This window comes from Heterocephalus glaber, unplaced genomic scaffold (genome assembly GCF_053883595.1).
Source record: "Heterocephalus glaber isolate CG9 unplaced genomic scaffold, H.glaber_assembly_v1.0 deba00001600, whole genome shotgun sequence".
NCBI lineage: Eukaryota > Metazoa > Chordata > Mammalia > Rodentia > Bathyergidae > Heterocephalus > Heterocephalus glaber.
In genome coordinates this window covers 1,149,150-1,170,945 of record NW_028258372.1, presented here as the reverse complement: position 1 = coordinate 1,170,945, position 21,796 = coordinate 1,149,150, and the positions used below count along the sequence as shown (strand labels likewise).

The window sequence follows — 21,796 nt, the reverse complement described above, 5'->3', positions numbered from 1 at the left end:
CATCTGGAGGGATACAGGGCCATATTTGAACCCGTTGTACAGTGATTCCTAGAAAAGAGCAATAGAAATGAGTTGAAATGGCACCACTACGATCGCCAGTAGTACGTTTCCATTTTTAGGTTGTGGTTTTCCAAATTGCTATAAATAATTTAATTCCTAAGGAATGATTCCTCATCCAAAGGGCATCATCTGATTTTTGAACAAACTAGCCAAGATAAGAACAATTTAGTACATCAGCTTGTCAAAACAGCCCATTGTAGATTAAGTGCACCAAACATACCTGTGCTACAGATGAGAGCAAACTACCTGGGCATCCTCTTGAGAACGAAGGAAACCTGGATGTGTGCACCTTAAGCCAAATGTCAGTGCACCTGGCCAAAGAGCTCAAGTCTTGAATTTAAAAAATATGTTCCAATGTTTTTGCAAATGAACCTATTTAACCAAATATTAAGTTTTATTCAAATTCAAAAAGAAACAGACAGCCAATTGCTTTTCTTCGTGATGTTCCTTGCCACTCATCCTCTTTGCATCTCAAGAAAAATAGCCTTGTTTAGGCCTCAAACATTTGCATTCACCCAATTAAAGCACAAGAGCAGTATTATAAGCCATTAAGATGTGCAGGCGAAGAAACTGAGCCTGTTTCCTGTGACAGTCTGCTTATCCCTACTCCACCCTTAGAAATAAGGTTGAAAATACTCAAAGTTTAGACAGGAGTGTTTTTAGGGTTATGAAATTAAAATCCAACCCAAAATCATGGCTTAGAAATGAATTTCTGAAATGTGGAACAATCTACAGAAGTTGATCTTTTACATTTTTAGGAGTCTTGTGGGTCCATCCTAGTTATTAGTGATGGTGAAGCATGTAGATTAATGACTCCTAACCACCTCAAACTCCAGAAAAAATATAAAGTAAACTTTTAAAAAAAGATGTCTATATGCTACCCATGCCACTGATGATGCTGAACTTGTCAGTGGAGTCACAAACCTCCTCTGTCACTGCCATTACATGAGAGTCCAGAGCTTTGCTCCCCATTTGAGGTTTTCAGGGAAAGCCCTTAGAAATAGTTAATCCAAGAATAAGGGGAAAACCAAAATTCTGTAGGTTCCAAACTGCTTTGGAAGACGTAAGCAGACCCAGTGCATTTGCTCGGAACTGCTGCATAACCTATCTAGCCACCGTGCAGATTTCTCTTGGAAAAAAAAGAATTTTCCTTTGCAGCCTTCACAGCCTATTATTCTTCCATTTGCCTTTTTGCTGCTTCGGCTGCTCCTCAGCCGCTGCTGTTTAGGTAAGGTTATATTGTGCTTGGTAAACAGACAGCACTTAGATTCTCAGGTTGTTTGGACCCCACTGTAGGATCAGCTGCACTAGCCTGCTTCTCTGATCTTTTATATTCTCGAGCAGATGTCTTTCATTAATTTATGGATTTATCATCTTTTCTTCTTCTTTTTTCTTTTTCTTTTTTTCTTTCTATTTTTTTTTTTACACCTGGCAGCTGTCTCAAGTTTCAGCAGTTATTGTCTATTTTGCATTACACATAGAATTGAATGTCATCTGTCTTCACAAAGCTATGGCTAAGAGAATTGAAGCAAAGCCACACGAGCCGAGCCGCGGGGACAGATCTTGTTTGCGTTCCATCCCCTCCCCCCACCCCCTTACCTCCTTAATATTTATTTGTGCTCATTTTCTTTCCTGGCCTTGAATGGAGCTTAGCTCGTGTTCAGTACAGCTGTATGTTTACTGAATCTCTTCCATCGTGAGTCATTGTGCGTGTGTAAGTATCCAGGAAACAGCTACTGCTTTCTTGGAAGAACAGTTGCTTTTCAGCACAAGCACTTAAAAGGGAAATTAACCAATTGGTCAGTTCAGATTAATTTTGAGGAGGAAAAAAAAGGATTATCTAACTGTTGGCTTCTAAATGTTTCATTAGCTATTTTTAATAGTTTATTAGAAACATATATTTTATGGGAATTTTATCTTAATTACACAATGAACAAGAGATAAAGATTTATTCTGTGTTCCGTTTCAATTGATCAGTTCCAAGTACTGCCAACAGGAAACATTTTGAAGCAAAAACTGAACTTGAGAAATCCAAATCAGAATCATTTTTTTTCCCACTAAGTGAAAAGACTCTAAATCCTGATCAAAACATAAAGGAAAAAAATTTTTAATGAAAAGAACCAAAACTTCTTGGCACAGTTTAGATGGGAGGGAAGCATGAAGAAGTTTTGGTAGCTCCGTGCCTATCTGAGAAACACAGCAAACCAGTTTGCATTTAGAATGGGACTAAATTCTGAAAGATTTGGGACTTAGAATAAATTAAACAGATGAGGTTGTTTTCATGGATTGGGCCAAAAGAAAAGATTAGAACCCAGATCTGAGAATACGTGTGGAAGTTGGGACGTGCCTGAAACTCTTATCGCAAGGCAAGAGGAGACAGCTTGCGACCATTATTCCACTTATCCATTTGGACAGATGGCCCTGAAGAGTGCTAGGCTCCTTTCGTCTTCTCTATCAGTCTAATGGAGGCGACTGGAGGGCCTTTCAGCCCTTTCCTTGGCACAAGAAGTATGTCAGTCATAAATCACCGTCTTTGTAATCATTGAGGACCTCAAACAAAAACACAAGTTCAGTTAAGCTGCTTTGGCTTACAGATAGAAACTCAGATTTTCTTTCTTCATTGTTTATATTCAGTTAACACACACATGTGTGCACACATACACACAACCACAGTACTACTTAGCTTTTCTATTTGCAAACCAAGGTGTTCTTCTTTCCTCAAATGCCATGGGATCAGGAAGGAAATGTTAATTGGACAAATTCTCGGCAGAACATTTGGTTAAATACTCTGTTATAAGGAGTGAAGAGCTTATCAATATTAACTTGATTATGCATCTAATACCTTTCTTGTTTTGCTCCATTCTCATGAGTCATGCTATACTTGGGAAAGCTTTCTCTTTCCTAAATGTGTTTATCTGACTTTTCTTCATAAGATGTGAAATGTCTGTTGGTTGATTAAAGTGTATTTTCTGTGTGTGTGTGTGTGTGTGTGTGTGTGCATATTTTCTTTTCTTTTTCTCCTTATTTTTCCCAGCCTCTCCTTGAAGAGAGAATCCTTAGAGAAGGTTCTAGCAAGGACCCTTAATTGACCTTGTGGGGGACCACATTGATTTCCTCCACGTGCATCTTCATTTCTGATAAATTATAAAGCCATTAATTTGCTGAGGAAATGGCAGGGCCAGGCTGCGGCACAGATGTGACCAGAGCCATCCCAGCTCTGAGTCTACCGCGGAGTGCCAAGAATCCGGGCGAGAGTCAGGAAGCCAGGATTGTCATGGTTAGCCTCACTTTCTCTCGGGAACTGTTTTAGTTGCCGCTGTTTACAGATCTAAAAGGTAATGATGTTTCCAGATAAATAGGCCTTCTTATTTGGGGTAAGCGGCCATTTATTGATCTGCTAACCCACATTTATTGATCTGTTAGCCCCAACCACGGTGTCACTCTCAAAGGAGTTAACTGTAAATCCAGGACAGGCAAATTGTATTTGGTTTTGGACAGTTGCTTTAACAAAAGCGACACCCCCTCCCCGATCTCTCTGCCAAAAGTACCCCTCCCACGTTTTAGCTGTTATTTTAAAGGAAACTATTAAAAGGAGATAATAACGAGAGGAAGCAATAGAGTCAAGGAGCCCCATTCGACTAGTACTGTACCAAAAAGTAAAATGTAAAGTTGACACAAAGGTGTTCAGAATAATGCATTTTAGATGCTCACACATATCGGGGATAATTTGGTGTGAAATGTGGAGAGAACTAAAAATCAGAACCGCGACTGCGGAGAAGGAAAAAAAGTCTTACGATAAGGGTTGTGCAGCACATGTTGGGTGCATGTGTCTCCCTAGCAACAAGTGAGCATATGGATAGCATCCGGGCCTAGAACCAGGGGAAGGCCGGGCTGTCCTGCCCACCAAGTAGCTGAGAATCTGCAGCTAACTCTTGCATCCTGGCAGGCACTGGTCACTTTGTCACCAATGATCACTGTAGCCAGGGCCATGGAGCTCCCAGCATCCCCAGGGTTGCTTGGCGGGGCCTCCAGATATCCTGGGAGTGAGGCTGCTGTGGGGTCAGAAGGGACAGGTTCTTGTTGTTTGTGGATTTTTTTTTTTTTTTTTTTGCCTTAACCAATTGCATCCTACATGCAGGAAGGATTGTCACCCAATCACTTGAAAAAAGCAAAGCTCATGTTCTTTTATACCCGTTACCCCAGCTCCAATATGCTGAAGACTTACTTCTCCGATGTAAAGGTAGGGACTTTTATTATTATTAGATTTCTTTTTTCATTTTCTGTGCATGTGGAAGTGATTTGAACCCTTGGAAGTTAATCGAGATGAGTGTGGAATCCGTTTATGAATACACCTGTGTTGCAATGGGTTGAATGCACTTGTCCTTTGTCTAAAGGTGTGTGAGCAAAGATGCCCCTGGTGTATGAAGGTGGAAGGGCTGGTGTCCCTGGGTCACATGGATTTCCAGCATAGTCGGACAACCCTGGCTTCTGCCCTCATAGGTTTCAGTAGCTTCCTGGGAGAAAGTTCCGGTAGTAGTGGATGGTTATGCTTTAGAGAATTTTTTCCCCCTCTCCACTGCAGCAGTAACTGTTTCTGTTTTTGTTTCTGTTGGTTTCCCCATATTTGTGCCTATGAAAGCAAACTCTAGCACCTTTTTTCCCCCTGTCAAAAAGGAGCATACATTGAAATTCTCTATGCAGTAGCTGCTTAAAAACAAAAGTGATGATTGTCTCTTATTTACAACTTAATTTGTTGTTGATGTAGAGTACACTGAGCATAAGGAGAATGAATAAAGTGACAGATTCAGGACACATTATTCAAATGAGGATATGAAAGCTGTCGGCCTACAGCTGCAGCCTCCCCCATTCTACAGAATACTGGGACCTCCTGGTCTTGTGTGTGTGCATATGCATGCGTGTGTGTGCGCTCGTGTGTCTGTGTCTGTGTGTGGATTTTAAGTAATTGTTTGCATCATCTTGATGCTGTGTTAATCATCTGTAACTTTTAAAAACATAGATTGGGTTTTGATGATAATGACATGCATGGTATCATTATCCAAGGAACTTGATAAACATTACATTAGCTGAGATTACTTTATTAGGGTTGGGTTGTTCCCTCCACCCCTCTCTGCCCACCCCCGTATGTACAAGTTCTTTCTGCCACTGAGAACTCACAAGCTGCCAACACAGGCCCGCTCTGCACTGCTCCCCTTCACGCAGCGTGCTCTGTGCCCAGCGACCCAACTTGCTTCCCAGGCCCCGTTTTGCAAGCCAACTCACTTCAGCTTCCTTCGCTGATGTTTTGTTTGGCCTTATAGGAAGAGTTCTGTTTCCCCTCCTGTTTGTTTTTGAGTTGTGTATCAACTGCAGCCTTTTCTCGTCCTCCTTCCTCAGCTGTGCTCCTGAAGCGGAAGGCGTGTTTTCTCCTCATTCAGGACCAGCAGGCTGGGCAGGATGGAGCAGGCAGAGAGTCCAAAATGTAAAGGGCTGTCTGAGCTCGCGTCCCTGCACAACAGGCTGAGAGACACAGGAGGACAGGAAAGGGTGCTGGCCTTCTAGGGGTGACATCCAGGCTAGACCTGTGGAAGGGACTTGATCAGCTCGTCCGGCACTGGGCAGCTTCTAGAGCCTGGTAGACGCCGTCAAAGTTTGTCTTCCGGGTGATGCTCCCAGCGCTTTGGTCCTAAGAGAGGGCTGTGGAACAGAGGGAGCAAAGAGTTCTCGTGTGCACACACACTCACTCACACTCACACATGTGTCCCTGTTTCCTCCATTCCTCTTAGTGCAATCATCGGCAATGTGGTGATAATTATCACAGTGGCTTATATTATCTGTACAGCACTTTTCATCCAGAGGGAGGCCAGAGAGCTTTATAGACTGCACAGCCAGGGCCCACTCACCCGTCCCTGAAATGCACCCACCTGGGAGGGGGAGCCAGCAGCTACCTGAGCCAGCACCCCCGCCCCGCAGTAGATGCAGACGCTGGAAACATTCACGTTGTGTGTGCGCCTGTGTGCAGGGTGGAGGCACCGGTGGGAAGGTTATTGATCTGCAGCTTTACAAGTACTGTGCACCGGAAGCAGTCCCATTCCTTGAGAATGTGTCTAATAGTTCAGCTTTACAAAGAATTACCTACTCTGCATAAATAACAATTAAATAGCTGGTTGAAGACTTTATTTTTTTAAAAGTGTTAGTGTACAGGTTACTGATTCCATCCATACCTTCATACTAGAAGAGAAGGCTGTTAAAGGATATGTGAGTTTGGTTAAATTATAATTATCCACTCTAATGGGGAGGAGCCCACTGGACATAATACAAAGAAAACCACTGAAGTTCATTTCTCTTTTACTTTTAGAATGAATTATACATTTTAAATTTCCTAATTATGTTTTTTATTTGGCCAGTAATAAATGAATTTGTATTTCCTGAGCTACACTAATGAGAATAGGAAGTCGAACATGGAAGAGTAGAGTAGTCCAGGAATGGTGGCCTAGACTTCCAGGAAGCAATGAGAGAACGTTCTGAGATTTTGTTAGTGTTAAGCATGGTTCTGAATTTGAATGTTGACAATGTATGGCATATACACACATAGTATACATATATAATGCTGCATGTAGTGTGCATACATTATGCTAAATATAGCACATTTATATCTTTGTCTACCTAGGGAAATATACAAATGTGGATACTTCTTCACAAGGCTGAAAGAGCTATTCTCAGTATGTGAATACACACTTCAAAGCTTTATTTTGGTCAGGATTTAAGAAACCACTGCAGGATTGAAATGAGAAATGAGAAAAGCAACCTTGAGATATTATCAGCTGTGAAACCCCGTATCGGGAATTTTAAAAAAGACATACTCATGTGTCTATGGACCAAGTAATGCTTGTCATAATAACATGAGCTTTGCTTTGATTGTGACCACATTCACGGAAGACAATTTGTAGTTCTAATAAAATGTACTTTTCCAAATTGGAAAGTCATTTCCCTTCAAATAGTGATCAGAAGTTAGTTTTGCTCACAAATAAACCAAGAAAGATGATATGGGCAGAAAGCGTTTCTTTTCAAAGCTGCAGTGGGTGGTAGTGCTAGAGGGGGTTGGTCCCCAGCCAGCTAGGAAGGTAGTGGGGAGGGGAGCTGCCCTCTTGGCATTGTTTTCTAGGAGTGGACACAGTGCTCAGCTCTCCCCCAGAGAACCCACTGGGGCAGGAGGGAGATGCCTTTCAATTACTGAGGAAAGAGGAGGTGGGGGAATCACCCACACTCCAGAGATGTTGACACAATGGGTTCTGCAGTGAAAGTGGATCTGAAGGCGAATCCCAGCTCAACTTACTTTACCTCCTAGAGTCAGGATCTACGCAAAGTTCCGCGTTCTCATGGCGAGTCCAACTTAATTCCCTCATGATGACATTTCACCAGACACAAAGCTCAGCTCACCGGGGCTTCAGATCCTCTGAGGAGGGCAAGTGAGCAAAAGGGAGAGAGGTGCCGGGGGTGGGGGGTGGACCACACTGCTTCTCTTGTTCACTACTGGGTGCTGAATTTAATGTGCAAACTAATAACTCCTAGAGCGCTAAGTGCAACAGATTCAGTGTCATTTCAGCTTTGAAGAACAGACGCTCACAGCCTTTCAAGCCAGCAGTGTTAAATGATGTATCTCCTCCCTCCACCCCTTGAGTCAACCGCTGCCTAGCCAGATTAAGGTGTCAGGTTGATTTGTTTTATACATCTTTTGACCATGCTCATTGAATATTTAGGAAGTTTCTTCAGCCCATATTGAGGCTGAGATGTCCCGTGGGAAGCATTAATCAAAGTCACAGAGACCCGTACACTGTGGAAACACAGGCTCTTTATTGTAGCGATTAGTTTTTGCAGTAACACATTAACACATTACAGAGCTTGCCTTTACAGAACAATTGATCCTTTTCTTGTAAGCCACTACACAACGCGGGAAATTAACTCTTTCAAGTTTAACACTTTTCCTCTCCCGATGCAAATATCTGGACGAGTCGGCTTGCTTTGGTTTTGCTTTTAGCCAGGAATGAACACAGCAGATTTCAGGCCCCTTCTGGTGGAGGGGAGCCCTATCCCGCAAGCTGCGGTGCTGGCCATTTGCTTGCCCTGTGTTTGGGGCCTCTGTTGTTTCTGACCATTCTTTCTCTCTGGTATTTCCATTCTCCAACAATAAGCTTTAAATCTCCCTTTATGTCCCATTCGTAAATAATGGCAAGTGCACTTACTTTTTTGTCCTCTCCCATTAGGTCATTCATGACCATTCTAGAAAAAAAAATACCCTTCTATTTTTTCCTCTACAGTACTCTTGTCCGTATGAGACAATGTCTTGTAACAATACAGAAGCCTAATCTCCATGTCAAAGCAATTTTCATTCCCCAGTGCACAGCCTGCTATCATTTTGTAATGTTTTGTTTCTTATTCTAAAAGAATTAAAAAGGAACAGTAAGCCGTCACGGGGCCTGTAGTCCTTATCTCAGTGTCTGGAAATTTGGACAGTGTATTTTACTGCTGAGATAAAATGGAAAGAACTCCAAGTTCAGCAAATCGTAATGGGTTTAAGTTCTATTGAAATCGGCAACCAGAAGATCAGATAACGGGGGTCCTTCAGTTGTCTTTTTAATCGGGTTCCCCGCGAGGCTGAATAGAGACAGAGCAGGCACACAGAGTGAAAATATAATTCTTGGATAGGTTAAGTACATGTTTGAACTCTTGCAAGCAGAAGCGATTTGCTGATGACTTAATCATTTTCTGGTCAATTATCTGTAAGGGCTCTTGCAACTCCATGGCAATTATGATGCAAGTTGGCCTTTTGGGAGAAACACCAGTCTCCCTGCTTCTGGTTCCTTGTTACTTCCATTCTCTACCATAAATTTTCATTCAGTTATTATCTTTGCTAGTATGGAAACAACTTTCTGTGTAGTAATTAAGGCCCCGATACACACTTTAGCTGTCATCTTGTGGGAGTCTGGATGTTCTCATGGCCAGTTCGATAAGTGCTCTTTGTTGATTTTTGATGAATGTACATCTTTTTCTGGGGGCCCAGGGAAGGGATGACAAAAGGCAGGGGGTGTCTGTCAGCCCGCCTAATGTAAAGCTTTGGATTTATTGGTTTTGACTTGGCAAGTTGAGACGCATCTGTCCTTTACACAAACAGAGGACTGTCAATAAGGATGGTATCATTTGCAGCACACCCAGGAAGACACCGTCATTGCAAAGGTCACTGGGAAACCTTGGTAAACAAAGTTTTAATGCCTAACCATGTTCTAGTAACTTGCCATTTCGAAAACATGTCATAAAGGCTGTGTTTCTCTGGTCTTAACTGTGCCTCCCAAGTGGCAGTAGCACCCAGGGAAGAGGGCGTGGGTCTTATCCAAAGCTGGCTGCTGGGGACAGAGGAACAGGTACCAAGGTCGGAGCGGACCACACCAGAAGCTAATGCTATGGGCAAACAGTAAGCGGAGGTGGAGCCAGATGGGCGTGGGTGGGGATCTCCTATGACCAAAACCCAAGCGGGTACCAGATTCCTCCTGTTTGGTTGGCCAGCCATTTTCCTGGGTTGAAGGAGCTGTCATGTGATGGTGTGAACTCTCATTTTTAAACATGCAGGTCACAAAAAATGTGGATCACACTAGTGGTACCATTATGGGGCTTGCAGTCTTTCACACTTGAGAGTGATAATTCTTCCTGGGGGTCTGTGGCTTGAATGGATTTCCATAAGAAATGCGCAGGTGCATTTTGTGCTACTGAAAGGCGAAAATCAGTGTTATTTTTAAAAGATACTCAGCTCAAGGAATATCTGACTTAGTATGTGAGCTTTGCATTGGAAATGTGGAGGACCATGATGTGATTTCCATTAGTGATCTATTTTATAATAATTCTCTAGGTAAATCATTGCTCCTGCCTCTCCTGACGCCATTTTGGTGCAAATGCTTTCGTTTCCAAGTAAAGAGGAGAGGGGAACTTTAAAAATGTGTCAAATGTTTTAAAAAAATAAATGAACAAGATGGTGATATTCTTATTTTTATCAACATTTGAATTTATCAGTTCAACAGATGCATTACCTCTCAGCTCATCAAGTGGTTTAGCAATTTCCGCGAGTTTTACTACATTCAGATGGAGAAGTACGCCCGTCAAGCCATCAACGATGGGGTCACCAGCACGGAAGAGTTGTCCATAACCAGAGACTGCGAGCTGTACAGGGCCCTGAACATGCACTACAATAAAGCAAATGACTTTGAGGTAGGAACTAATCTTCATTTTTTGGTCATCTCCCTTTTACCTTATATAAAATTTGATTTTTTTAAGAAATGTTTCCCCCTGGGTTTTTATGATGGTCTCCTACATTACCACACCAGCAGAGGAACAGGTAAAGCAACATTGTAGACCTTCCCATCAGAACCAGAGGGAGTGGACCCACTGCTATTTCTGGTCCCATTCACTGGCTCTTTAGCCCCACTGAGTTACAGAAAAGAGAACTGAAGAGTCCACAGAAAAGGGCAGCAAGGAGCAGATACAGCGTGACTTCTCCAGGGAAGAGGTCCCTGCTCCAATAGACCTTCTCCACACTTCGAATCTGGGCAGTCAGTAGAGTTGATATATGTTACATGCAATGGTAGGTACAAAAGTTGTTTTCTGAAAAAGTCTAGAACTGTTGATGGGGAAGTAATCCCATGGTTTCTGATTTGAATCACCTTTCATTTCCTGGATGGCAGAAATGATAGGAGAATTTACTGAATATATATCAGAAAAGATCCGTGCATATCTTTGGGAGGGTGGTTTTATTTTTATTTTTGAGGTTTGAGGAGGAGAGACTTGTGCCTTGATGTTGTGTGTGTGTGTGTGTATCTTCCCAGTTGTATTGCCCTGTCTCGCTGTGCTCATAGACAGTCTTGTGTGTATCTACAACATGCTCATTCTAGACACACAGAGCAGCGTGGAAAGTTCCCAGTGAGCTATACCCATACCTGAGGGACAATGAAAGATGCAGAGCTATGCGTGAGCTGTTTCTGTACAGGCGAATGGGGTGCCTCAGCGCACAGTTCTCAGCCCCATGTGACGGGTCTCGTCTCCATGGGACAACACTGGAAAATCTCCCGGGACTCTCAAGGCATTTTGCTGAGCCCTGTGGGCTAAGGCAGCAATAGTTGGACGTGGGAATGTGGCAAGACTTCTGCAGACCAAACCCCCAGTGAGGAAGACAGGCTGGGTGGGCAGATTTGGTGCATTTTTTGTTTTGTCTTGACTAGACATTGTGCCCCCCTGAGGGTAGGACTTTTTCCCCCTACATCTGCTTTTAAAGGGATCTTCTGTTAATGTTCTTGCTTTGCTCCTGCAGCTAGGTATCTAGGAATACCCAGAAAGCTCTTATTCATGGAAGAGAGGGGCACATTGGCCTGACCCTGTGAGTACAGGGACCTCACCCCTCCCTGCTTGCTCATTTTCTTGTCCCTTCTCCTTAATGTCCTGGGCAGTGCAGGTCAGTGATGGGGGTTTATAAAGAACAAAGTGTGTGAGCTTAGCACCTGGGAAGTCATTGCTTCTTCTTGAAAATTGGAATGATTATTCTATAAGCTACCAATGTACCTCTGCATGGTACGTACAAGGTACCAATGTATTTCTGCTAAACATGTTGTAGATGAACTTTTTCTTTTGCTGACCACATTAAAAGGAGAGACTTTTAGAGTGCTGATCCACTCTTCTAAAATCAGTATATTTTTTAAGTCTCTGTTGTAACAGAGCCCTGGTTTATTATGTGGACAGAACACAAGCAAATTTCTTCTAAAGCTAGAGAGTGTGGCTAAAGATTTTAAAGACATCTTGTTAAGAGTTTCATTTCTTTCCCTCCCTTTTTGATAGGTCTGTTACCCTAAACCGTAAGAGACTTCTGCTGTGTGCTAGTAAATTATTTACGTTATATTATGACACAAATAGTCACCAGGCAGCATGCATCAACCTTCATAAAAGAATTGCCTGAGATTCATCAGCTGATTTCTGCATTTCTGCTGTGTAATGTACTCAAGGCAACAAATCCTGAAAGTGCACATTAGGATTTGTAGGGCTGTTTAAACCTTACCTGGTTGGAATTTAATCCCCTCCTCTCTCCACAAGGACCAAAATGACATAAACAGTAGACACTGGCATCAAGAGATACCCACCGAACAAGCTGCTCCATTTAGCATCATCTAAATCCGTCTCTAATATGATTAACATCTGATATTTCTCTCTTTGTGAATCAGAGCCACTTCCAGCCAGGCCACCTCTACTTTATCTGCAGTGTCTATTTTAAGACTGCCTTGCAAGGAGCTTGGAGCCTGGGCTGGAATTTTGTCACTTCACATGTGACTTTAGACAAGTTATTAGACTATGCTGGGCCTAATTCCCCGTTCGCTAAAAAACACTCTTTCCAGAAGTGTGAGAAGTAGAGTTTTTAATTTAGCCTCACGGCCTGGCACTTTTGTTATTAGTATTTTGTTAGTAATAACGAAAGTCTCAGATAAGAGGGTTCCTTTCTTTCTGTGCCACGGGGCATAGAGGTCTCTGCTTAAGTGAGATGCTTCAGAAGCCGCCGTCCTTATCACTAGAGCTTTCCCAGTGTGGACCATGGCTGCAAGCCAAAAGTGGACCGGCCACCTCCAGCCAAATGCCTCCACGATAGTGTATGCTGTGCTTCTCTTCCGAATTGAGGTTTCTTAAGATCACGTGAAGCAGGCTGTGGGTTAAGAATGAGCAAGTGGAGGGCATGGCAAAGTAGGAACCCTTCTTTCAATTTTCCAAAAGATGTGACGTGTGGTAGAAAGAGCGCAGTTGTACCTACCTACTGCCCAAGGAGCCAGTCGACGCAGAGGAATACATTAGCCCACCTGAGAATGAGTGGGCCGCAAAACCAAATGTCTTATTGATTGCACATTTAAATTTCTTCATCAGTTGTTTATAGCAACAATAACGCGGCTAACGTCTATTGACCATTTGCTAATGTTCCAGCCGTTTTCTGAAGCGTTTCACCAATATTAACTTACGTACGTGGACAGTAATAATGACCCCAACATTAACAGAATAGAAACAGTCCGGTTTGATTAAAACTTTATGTTTTGGAATTTATTCTAAATGGATGGGCGCAAGTAGAGCCAGGGTTGATGAAGATCTTTTCGTTTGCTAGGAGAGTTTCTTCCTTCCCTTCTCCTCTCTACGCCTTGGCTTTTTTTGGCTGTCTGCTCTGTCTCTGCTCTGTCACAGCTTGCCGTGGCACCTCTGTCTCTCCTTACCCCTCCCCTCCTGTCCCTGCTGCTGATGGCTCTCCAGGCTGGAGAGGCGGCTGACCCCTGGCCTACGGGAAAATAAAGCAGATGGGGAAGGTTTATCACTGGCAGAGAGGGAGTGGCTTGCGTCTCTCTCTTGTGGACCCTGCATTTCCTGCCTTTCATGAGTCAGAACCTTCTAAGTGACAGGAGAGCTAGTTCTGCCTTTTGTATCAGTTTACACAATTGCCAAGATTCTTGGCACAGTGTCCAGACTTAGGGTGGTGAGAGTTTGAGATGTCCCAGGGGATGTGGAAGAAGAGGCATTGAAGGGGGAGGGGGAAAAAAGCAGCACACTTTTGGTTTGTGCTAGGGCAAGGGAAGCTGTCTGCTTGGCACGGGGCGGGGCGCCTGGCCCGGAGCGGGCGGCGGCAGAGGTGTGCCCGGGAGGGGTGTTCAGTTACGGGCCTTTCTCTCGCTCCTGCCTCTCACATGCAGTGAGATTGGCAACGATAAATTTGTCTTTCCAGGTGTGACGGTATATATTTCCACGCTTTGAAGAGCTTCCAAAAAGTTTATTTTATTTTCTTTTTTCTGGAGAGGGAAAGGGGTCTTGGCATTCCTTCTCAGTTTTTAAATCATTCAGATACTTCTGACTTTAGGGGCAGATGAGTTGTTTTTCGTTACTTTTTTTTTTTCCATCTCCCTCACAACTGTAGCAGAGCAGGCAGCTCAGGATCGCTGTCAAGCTTCTGGGGCCAGTTTACCAGTTGTGCAGAGAACCCAACTCATCTCACTGACAAAGGTTACTTGTGCTAAAAAAGCAGCCCAGGGCCCCCAAGATTTGACTGCATTCTCCAGGGTACAGCTGAGAAAGGAAAACGCTGGGGGTTGTGGGTGTAGATGGAGAGGAGACCGTGGCGGGCACTTCGTCGGGCACAGGGTGCACTCTGTCAGTCTGGGGTGCCCTGACACCCGATCCCCACTGCCGCCGCTGTGGAAAGCCAGGCAGCCGACGTTCCTGCCCTGCTCAGTCATTACCTGTGGGCTGTGTCCAGGCTGCCAGAGAGAAGGGCTAATCTCCCTGCCCTCAGGAAAGGCCCGGGTTTGGGCGGTGAAAGGTTTGCAAATGCACAGACTAGAGAACCTGACTTCTCCATCCAGGGGCTCGGAAGTACCACTCCCTAAGGTGCTGGTGGGACCAGCGTGCTCTCAGGGGAATGGGCCACCTCAGACTCCAGGTGACACGTGACGTGGCGGGCAAGAGGGGCCCTCCCGCAGGCCTCCTCCTGAAGTCCCTCCCTTTCTTCTGGAAAACGGGAAATCAAACAGCGGCGCCCCCTCCCGCGGACCCCCGACTGAATCTATCCTCACGAGCGGACCGAATACACCCTCTCCATCACGCCCCTCCCACCCCCCCCCCGCCTTCCAGCAAACCCACGTCTGAGTGAATATATCTGGAAATCTTTCACTCACGTTGTCACCTCTTTAAAGAAGAATGAGGACAGGTGGATTTAGGAAGCGCTTTCCTCTGCTCCAAACAGATACTTAAATATGAGTGATCGCGCAGCAAGCTGGCACGTGATTACAGACCGCTCTCCGCTCTCGCTGTCTCTTGGCTGGGCCGTCCAAGAGCTCGTACAACGCACTCTTGGTGGGTGGCGAGGAGGAAGAGAAACACTTACCATTTCTTCCCTTGCCAGTGTCGCCATTGACAAGCCAAATTGATCTTTTAAGCGACTAAATGAATGCTCCCTAAATATATGTAGACACATGGCTGTCTGGGAGCTTGTTCCTTCTGCAGAGAGATTGCCTGAAATGCTGCAAGTGCGGCTGAAGGGCGGGGGGCTGGGGGTGGCACCCCGAGGGAGCACGAGGCTCATTCTGTGCCACCGTCCTTTGAGATTCAAGGTGTTCATCAGTATAATGAAGCGAGCCCATTGATTTATCATCTATTTGGTAATGTCATTGCATTTTTAGCTCCCTGTGTCTTTTTTGTCATTGGGTTATATTCAAGCACAGTAAGAGCAACTTGAAAACCTTCTTACTCAACAGCTTTATTAGTTATAGCATTCCATGACCTTTCTCAACATTCTTAAAGAAAAAGATACAGCGTAATGTCGCTTTACTTTGCTTATTGTCCTTTGTTGGGGTGAACAAAGCATTTCTGCAGTGGCTATAGCACATAATTATACAGCTTTCAATAGCAGTGTCTTGGCGCATATCAAAGTTCAGAGGAGCCTTTAGAAAAAAAAAAGATGTTTTGTGGCAGCCTAGGGAGGGTCTCATCTTTCCTTCAGAAAATAGTTCAAGGCTCTTCTGTCAAGCTTCCCTACTTAGAGCTTTTTCTCCTCCTGCTTCATAAAGTTTAAAGGGGGTTCAGTGGAGTTCTATGATCTATTTCCTTTGAAAGATTGTTCCTCAGCACAGAGAGGGCCTTTGACTTCAAGAGTTCACAGATTCATGTCTTTAGGTATCATATGTCTGACCTTATCAGTTACTCCATTTAATGTAGGAGAAAAAGTCTCAACTCTTTGTGTTTGTCTGTTTTGCCTCTGTGAAATGATTTGGTGAAAAGACCATCCTTTTTAACACACCACGGAGAGCCCGTTTCTGACTGTAACCTACCCCGTGGCTTTTCTCTCTTTAAAAAAAAAAAAATTGTCCTTGTGTTTTGTGTATGGATGAGTTCACAGTGAGAATAGAATTATACAAGGGCAGGCGCACACACAAAAAAATCTTTTGCTTTCCTCCCTCACCTCCCGCATGATCTATCGACTCTCTCTGGCTGGCTGTACCCCAACAGGAGAAGCATTTAGTGAACACAGAGGAGGTGGCTGGGGTGCCAGGCCAGCAGTGGGCTTTGCCTTGCTCCCACCTACCCCTAAGGCCTTCGTAATTAATTGTCCTTCAGAGATGGGGAAAGTTCAGAAACTGAGTGTGGAGGGATGTCTATTGTGTGACATTCAGGGCCCCTTGCCTCGCCTGTTTCTCTTCTCCCCACAAAGGGTTATCAATGGGACAGGGCGCACAAGTTCCTTCGCAGAGCCGCCCGTGGTGGCTGGAGCATTTAGTGGGATGAGTCTTTGTGCTCTGCGCATCCTGGAGGCAATGTCTGGAGAAACCCTAGCAGCCTATTGAAATCGAGCCTGTTTACTTCATCCGGATTAAACAAACTCATTTAGCAAAACCAAAGCTTGCTCCAAGTTGCCGATCGCTTTTCACAGGGCAGATAATATTTTCAATCACATTCGCTCCTTTTCCTCCCAGATGGTATTCAGCTCTTAACTCTGCTTCTTTGTCAGTCATAGGGCAGAAATTTTTAAGATCATTCACTTATTTCTCTGCAGAGCGTGGATGTCAATTTGCAACAATAAATGTTTTTGCAGGCATTTCTTTCCCAGCAGTGCATCGGAGTTTAATTCTTAAAAGGAGAGTGTTCTAGTTTTAAAAATTTGCCTTAAGCCAATCTGCAGGGCTGTTTTATAACATGACATAAAACAAACAATCTGTCCCCACCCCCTCCCATTTTCAGCTGAGATGCAGAATAAAGATGCACTGTGCGGATGGCCGTCAGAGAAGTCTAGGAAAAGGACAAGTATCCCTTAATGATCATTATACCACTCTTTCTGTTAAATAGGGTGAAGCCAAGAAAAACAAATATAATCGTCCTTCCGAGGAGCCGCTGAACTACAAATTAGGGTGAAAATAACTCCGGTGTCCCCTCATGGCAGCTTCAGGGCTGAAGGGGACCATGTTTAAAGGGAATCTGTGTGCCTGCTTCTTTGGGAGGGAGACACCCGCAGGGTGGCCACAATCCACTCTGCCCCTAGTGCTCTTTGAGAACAATTTCACGACAGACCTTTTGGTATGGAAAGACAACCCGAATTTGGAAGTTGACACAACTAATATAGTCATACCAAAAAGGGGGTCATAAAAAATTAAAGTTATCCTTATGAATCTTTCATGAGAAGCAATGAAAAGGGACACTAGTGTGGCCAAGTCCTTTGTGCTTGGAGCTCTTCTTCCAGGCTCAGAGCTATTGTTCTTTCAGCTCCTCAAACAGACTTTCACTTTCACTTAAAAGCCAGGCAGCTGTACTAACACACCCACCTTACTGAGCGGGAGCCACAGCAGGTGACAGGGGCCCGCTGAGAGACCTTGTTTCCAATGAGCAGGGGCGGCTGCCTTGGGCCTGGGGCTGCTTTCTCACTCACTTTGAGGTGGCCCATTTAGTGCTAATCTGTGTCCCCTCCCCTCCACGTTCCCCCAGGTATTTCTTGCATTTTCTTCGCAGTCTGAACCCTGGACATCCATGCTGCTGTCTCTACCTTAGGCTGTGTGGTCTCAGGTTAATGCAAGTCACAAGGCGGGGGTGGTGGCTGGACTCCCAGAAACCCACTGCCCCTTCTTGCCTTAGTCCTGTTTTTCCGGCCTCTTGCATTCGGTCCTAGGCTCTCTGAAGCTTTGCAGACTTCTGTTGCCTCATTGGAGGAGCTGGGGCTGGGTGGAGAACGCCCAGCACTGCCGGGCCCTGGCCTAACCTTGGGTCCGCACGGAGGCCCTGGCTGCACCGGCCCTCGGGGCCGCAGCCGTTGTGGGCCAGGAGAGTGGGTCCCGTGTGTGTATTACAGGCTTCCTCCTCTCCCCTGTCACCTTGTGTACGGTCTGGTCTGTGACACTGATGGTGATTATGTCATTATTTTGCTCTGGGGGCCCTGGCACATCTGCAGAGCCCAAGCACATCTTCTTTGTTGCGCTGGCAAACGTCCCACATCGCAAATGCTTCATTAGCCCTGCTGCCGGCCTCCTTGCCAGACGCGAGTGCCCAAATCCAGGCTTCTTTCTGCTTCATTCTTTTGTGTGGCTGATGATCATGTATTCATCTTCCTGCTTCTTCCCCATTTTCCTCGACTTCTGAACTCCAGATGGCCCAGTTTTCTTGCCCAAATCACTCCAAAGTCCACAATGAGAAGCGAGGTGTCACTTTACCCCTGCACCCCTCACTGGCCCTCACCACCTTCCTGACATCCTCCTTCCTCCCATGAAGAGCTGCTCTGAATAGCTCCCCACCTCGAGGACAGACGTCTTCAGACTTGCAATTTGGAAAGACACCAAGTGATTGCTTCCAGTGTGCGGCAGGGACAGGGCGAGAGCGAGGGGTTATTAGACACTGTTTATTACACGGACGCCCCTCCGCCACCCCCCACGACTGCCCCTACCCCTGTTCTTCTCCCTGCACATTGCCACATTTTGCCAATCTTCCGAAAGCAGTTGAAAATGTGAGTATAGACAGTGTCCGTCTGGCCTCGCTGTGCGAGCTGTAGTCGTCAGAGGCTCCTGTTCTCTGAATGGACTCTTCATCTCTCCTCTGCACTCTACCCCAATCTACTGCCCCTCTTTCTGTTACCAAAGCCTCCCCAGCCCCCAACAATGACCTATTATTAGATACTTAAAGTGATTAACACTTGGCTGTTTTGGAAACCAGCTGAAACATTTCCCCCTGCAAAGTCGCATTCTATATATTTCCCAGGGCTACTGCCTTCTGCTGAGGTGTGCTGGCTTTCGCCTGAGCTGCCATCACTTTTAGAACCTAACATGATGGGTGTCACACGATCGGTATGTTTCATTCCCCTCCAATCTGAATTAATCGATCTGTGTTAGTGTATGACAAGCAGCTTCCCCAGTGGAGTTGAATGCGTTTTTATCTCCTAACCACTGCAACATGTTTCAGAAGACTCAATCTTTGAGCACAAGATTTTAGTTTTATAGGGAAGGAGTAAGTTCATATTTTTCATGGGGAATGTAGTCAGGTCATTGTCCCAAATCCTAATTCAGAATCTTAGGACAAAGACCTTGGTAAGGATTAGGGAAAACCCCCTCTGGCAAAAGAGTTGCTCAGTGGCACCAGCTTTCTAAGATTTTCTAACACACACCAAAACTGTTCACAAACATTTGCATGAGCCCATTCCAAATATATATGGAGAAAAGTGGTCAGATGAGTGGACCACCCAGCCCTGGGCAGGGAGCATGTTGGGTGAGGCTGGTACCTGTCACTGAGTGACTCATTTTCAAATGTACCCCAGATTCCTAACTTCCCAGTATTAGTTCATTGTGGATTTATCACCTAGGGTTTGTTTAAACCTTTTTATACTTAACTCCATTCTCAGAATACATCACTTCTCAAGATGATGACTCTCTGCACTTATCACCTGCTGTGAAAATAGTACCTTCTCTTTATGACTCTTAAAGAGGTTTTCCCCAGAACTCCTGGGGGTTGCAGTTCCTGAGCCACAGGACAGAATTCCAGGTGTGGGAGGCCTCTCCAGAGTTTGGTGCCTCACATGCACAAAACAGGATTTTTTTTCATCCCACAAGTTTGTCCTCCCAGGGCGGATTTCTTGAGTGGCATCTCAGTAACATTTATTGGTTACAGTGGTCCGGCCAGACCAATCCCTCCGTCTTGGCACATGTTCTGGCAAATCTGATTGTGTCTACCAGACATATCCAGTCAAGTAAGAAATGGGCAGGTCCACTCTGCTTATCCAGATGTTGTCAGTGTTCAAAGGTAAAGTAGCGGGGTATTTGAGGAAAGAGCCTTAGTTTTGAACTTGAGTCCATAAAAATGACAACTATGGCAAGAAAACTCTGGGTTTTCTTTATTTGATATGATTCTCAGGCAGGAAACAAAATGTTCACTTGGAAGTAGACATTGCTTTATAGACAAGCATCATTTTGAAATCTTAGAAAGAAAATGTTCTGGGGAGAATGTCCACTGCCAGTGGCCCTGGACCAGGACCACTGTAGAACTCAAGAAGATTGACCAGAAGCCAGGCAAGTCAAAGTCAAATCCCAGCCCAGCCACTCTAAGCAGTAATCCCTTGGCAGTTGTCCTGCTCTCTCTGTCTCAGTTTCCTCATCTGTAAAATAGGGAACACAATAGCGCCTACCTCACAGAGTTGTTCTAGGAAATAAATGAAGCTACACGAGTCTGTGAGCACAAAGCAAGGGCTGTATCAGCGTCCACTCAGCTTTGTCTGCTCCGCCAAGTACCTGGAACCTTGTGGTTGCTACATCATCAGTAGCCCAGCCATTGTCTCATTTCCTGCTGACCCCAAACAGGGAAATAAACAAAGGAACCATTCGGGAACTCTCATCAGAATGGGGACAGGTATTCAAAGCAACACTGGTCGTAAAAAGAAAACGTGATTCCTTCCCCCATGCATAGCTGTAGAGGACAGGCCGGGCTGGAGCTGCCCCAGGGTTCTGGAGATGGCAGGGCTGGTGGAGGGGCATCTGCCTGGAGCTGCCTCTGGCCACACCTTTCTCACTGGGCTCCACTCTGCTCATCTGGAAAGGGACACAGTGCGACCCAGAGCTCTGTCCTGGCCCTGAGACGCTGTGATTCTGGAAGAGATGACATCCTGCGTTCTCTGTCGAAACTCTCTTGAGTCCTGGTCACAAAGCGAAGCTGTGCACTGGAGTGTGGAGGCCCTGGGAATCCAGATGGCTTCCACGCGGGGCCACTTCTACCCCGGTGACTCCACTGCAGCAGCTTAATTATCTCAGTGGAAATCTCCAGGGTGCCTGTGGCAGCTTCCTCCCAAGGCCCTCTTTGCGGATCTAAATCTCTACAGCGCCCTTGGAGACGTCGCAACTCCCTCACCGGGATGCTAGAGACTCACTTTTCAAATTCATAAACAATTTATTGACTGAACTGGCACTGGCCATTATACTTGCTGCTCACTTTATTTGTTGCCTTGGCTGGAGTGGCCGAACAATGACAAAATTTACTGATGGCAGCCTCGTGCCTGTGGGATTTCGAAGGAGTGGTTGAGATGGAGCAGACTGATTCCACATAGGCCACAGCTCCTCACAGCAATCCCTGTCAGGGTAGAATTAGCTGTTTGAGATGACATAACTCTCATATAATTACCTTCTCTGCGACTAGGCTTGGTTGGTAATTCTCCCCAGAGCAACCTCATCCTATTCCTGTTGATCGTAATCAAATTATACCAGTTTTTTCCACTGGGAATTAGTTTTGTGTGGGGGTTTGTGATGGACAGGTAGCAGATCCTCATACAAGTCATGTGGATGAGCTCTTCTCATCTTTCTTGTGGTGATGGCACTCGACTACTCTTCGGGCAAGGCTGCCCTAACATTTTTTTAAATTTTATTATTATTTTTTTTGGTACCAGGGATTGAACTTGGGTCCTTGCACTTGGGCAGCAGGCAGCGAAACCACTGAGTGAAATCCCTGGCCCTGCCTTAACATATTTATTTATTTATTTATTTATTTATTATTTATTTATTTTGCCTTGACATTTTTAGTTAAAATCTGCTACTAAAAGTGGCTGTTAGGAAAAGGTATGGGGTGAGTAATGGGCGAAGACAGAGCAATGACCAGATGCTTAATAGGTGGGGGGATGAAAGATGGGCTTCGAGGTCCCCACGTGCCCTTTAATGCACAGGTTAGGCGAAGGTTT

General features: G+C 45.1%; 1 protein-coding gene across 5 annotated transcripts in view; it reads left to right on the top strand.

Annotated features, from left to right (window-relative positions):
- Nucleotides 1-21,796, top strand: part of Prox1 (prospero homeobox 1) — a 50,203-nt gene that overhangs the window by 12,359 nt on the left and 16,048 nt on the right. For all 5 annotated transcript variants that reach the window (XM_087194241.1, XM_087194243.1, XM_087194239.1 and 2 more), the window contains exons 3-4: nt 4,195-4,300; nt 10,120-10,314. In XM_087194241.1, the coding sequence (XP_087050367.1) occupies nt 4,195-4,300; nt 10,120-10,314 (301 nt within the window). The remainder of the gene's footprint in view (nt 1-4,194; nt 4,301-10,119; nt 10,315-21,796) is intronic.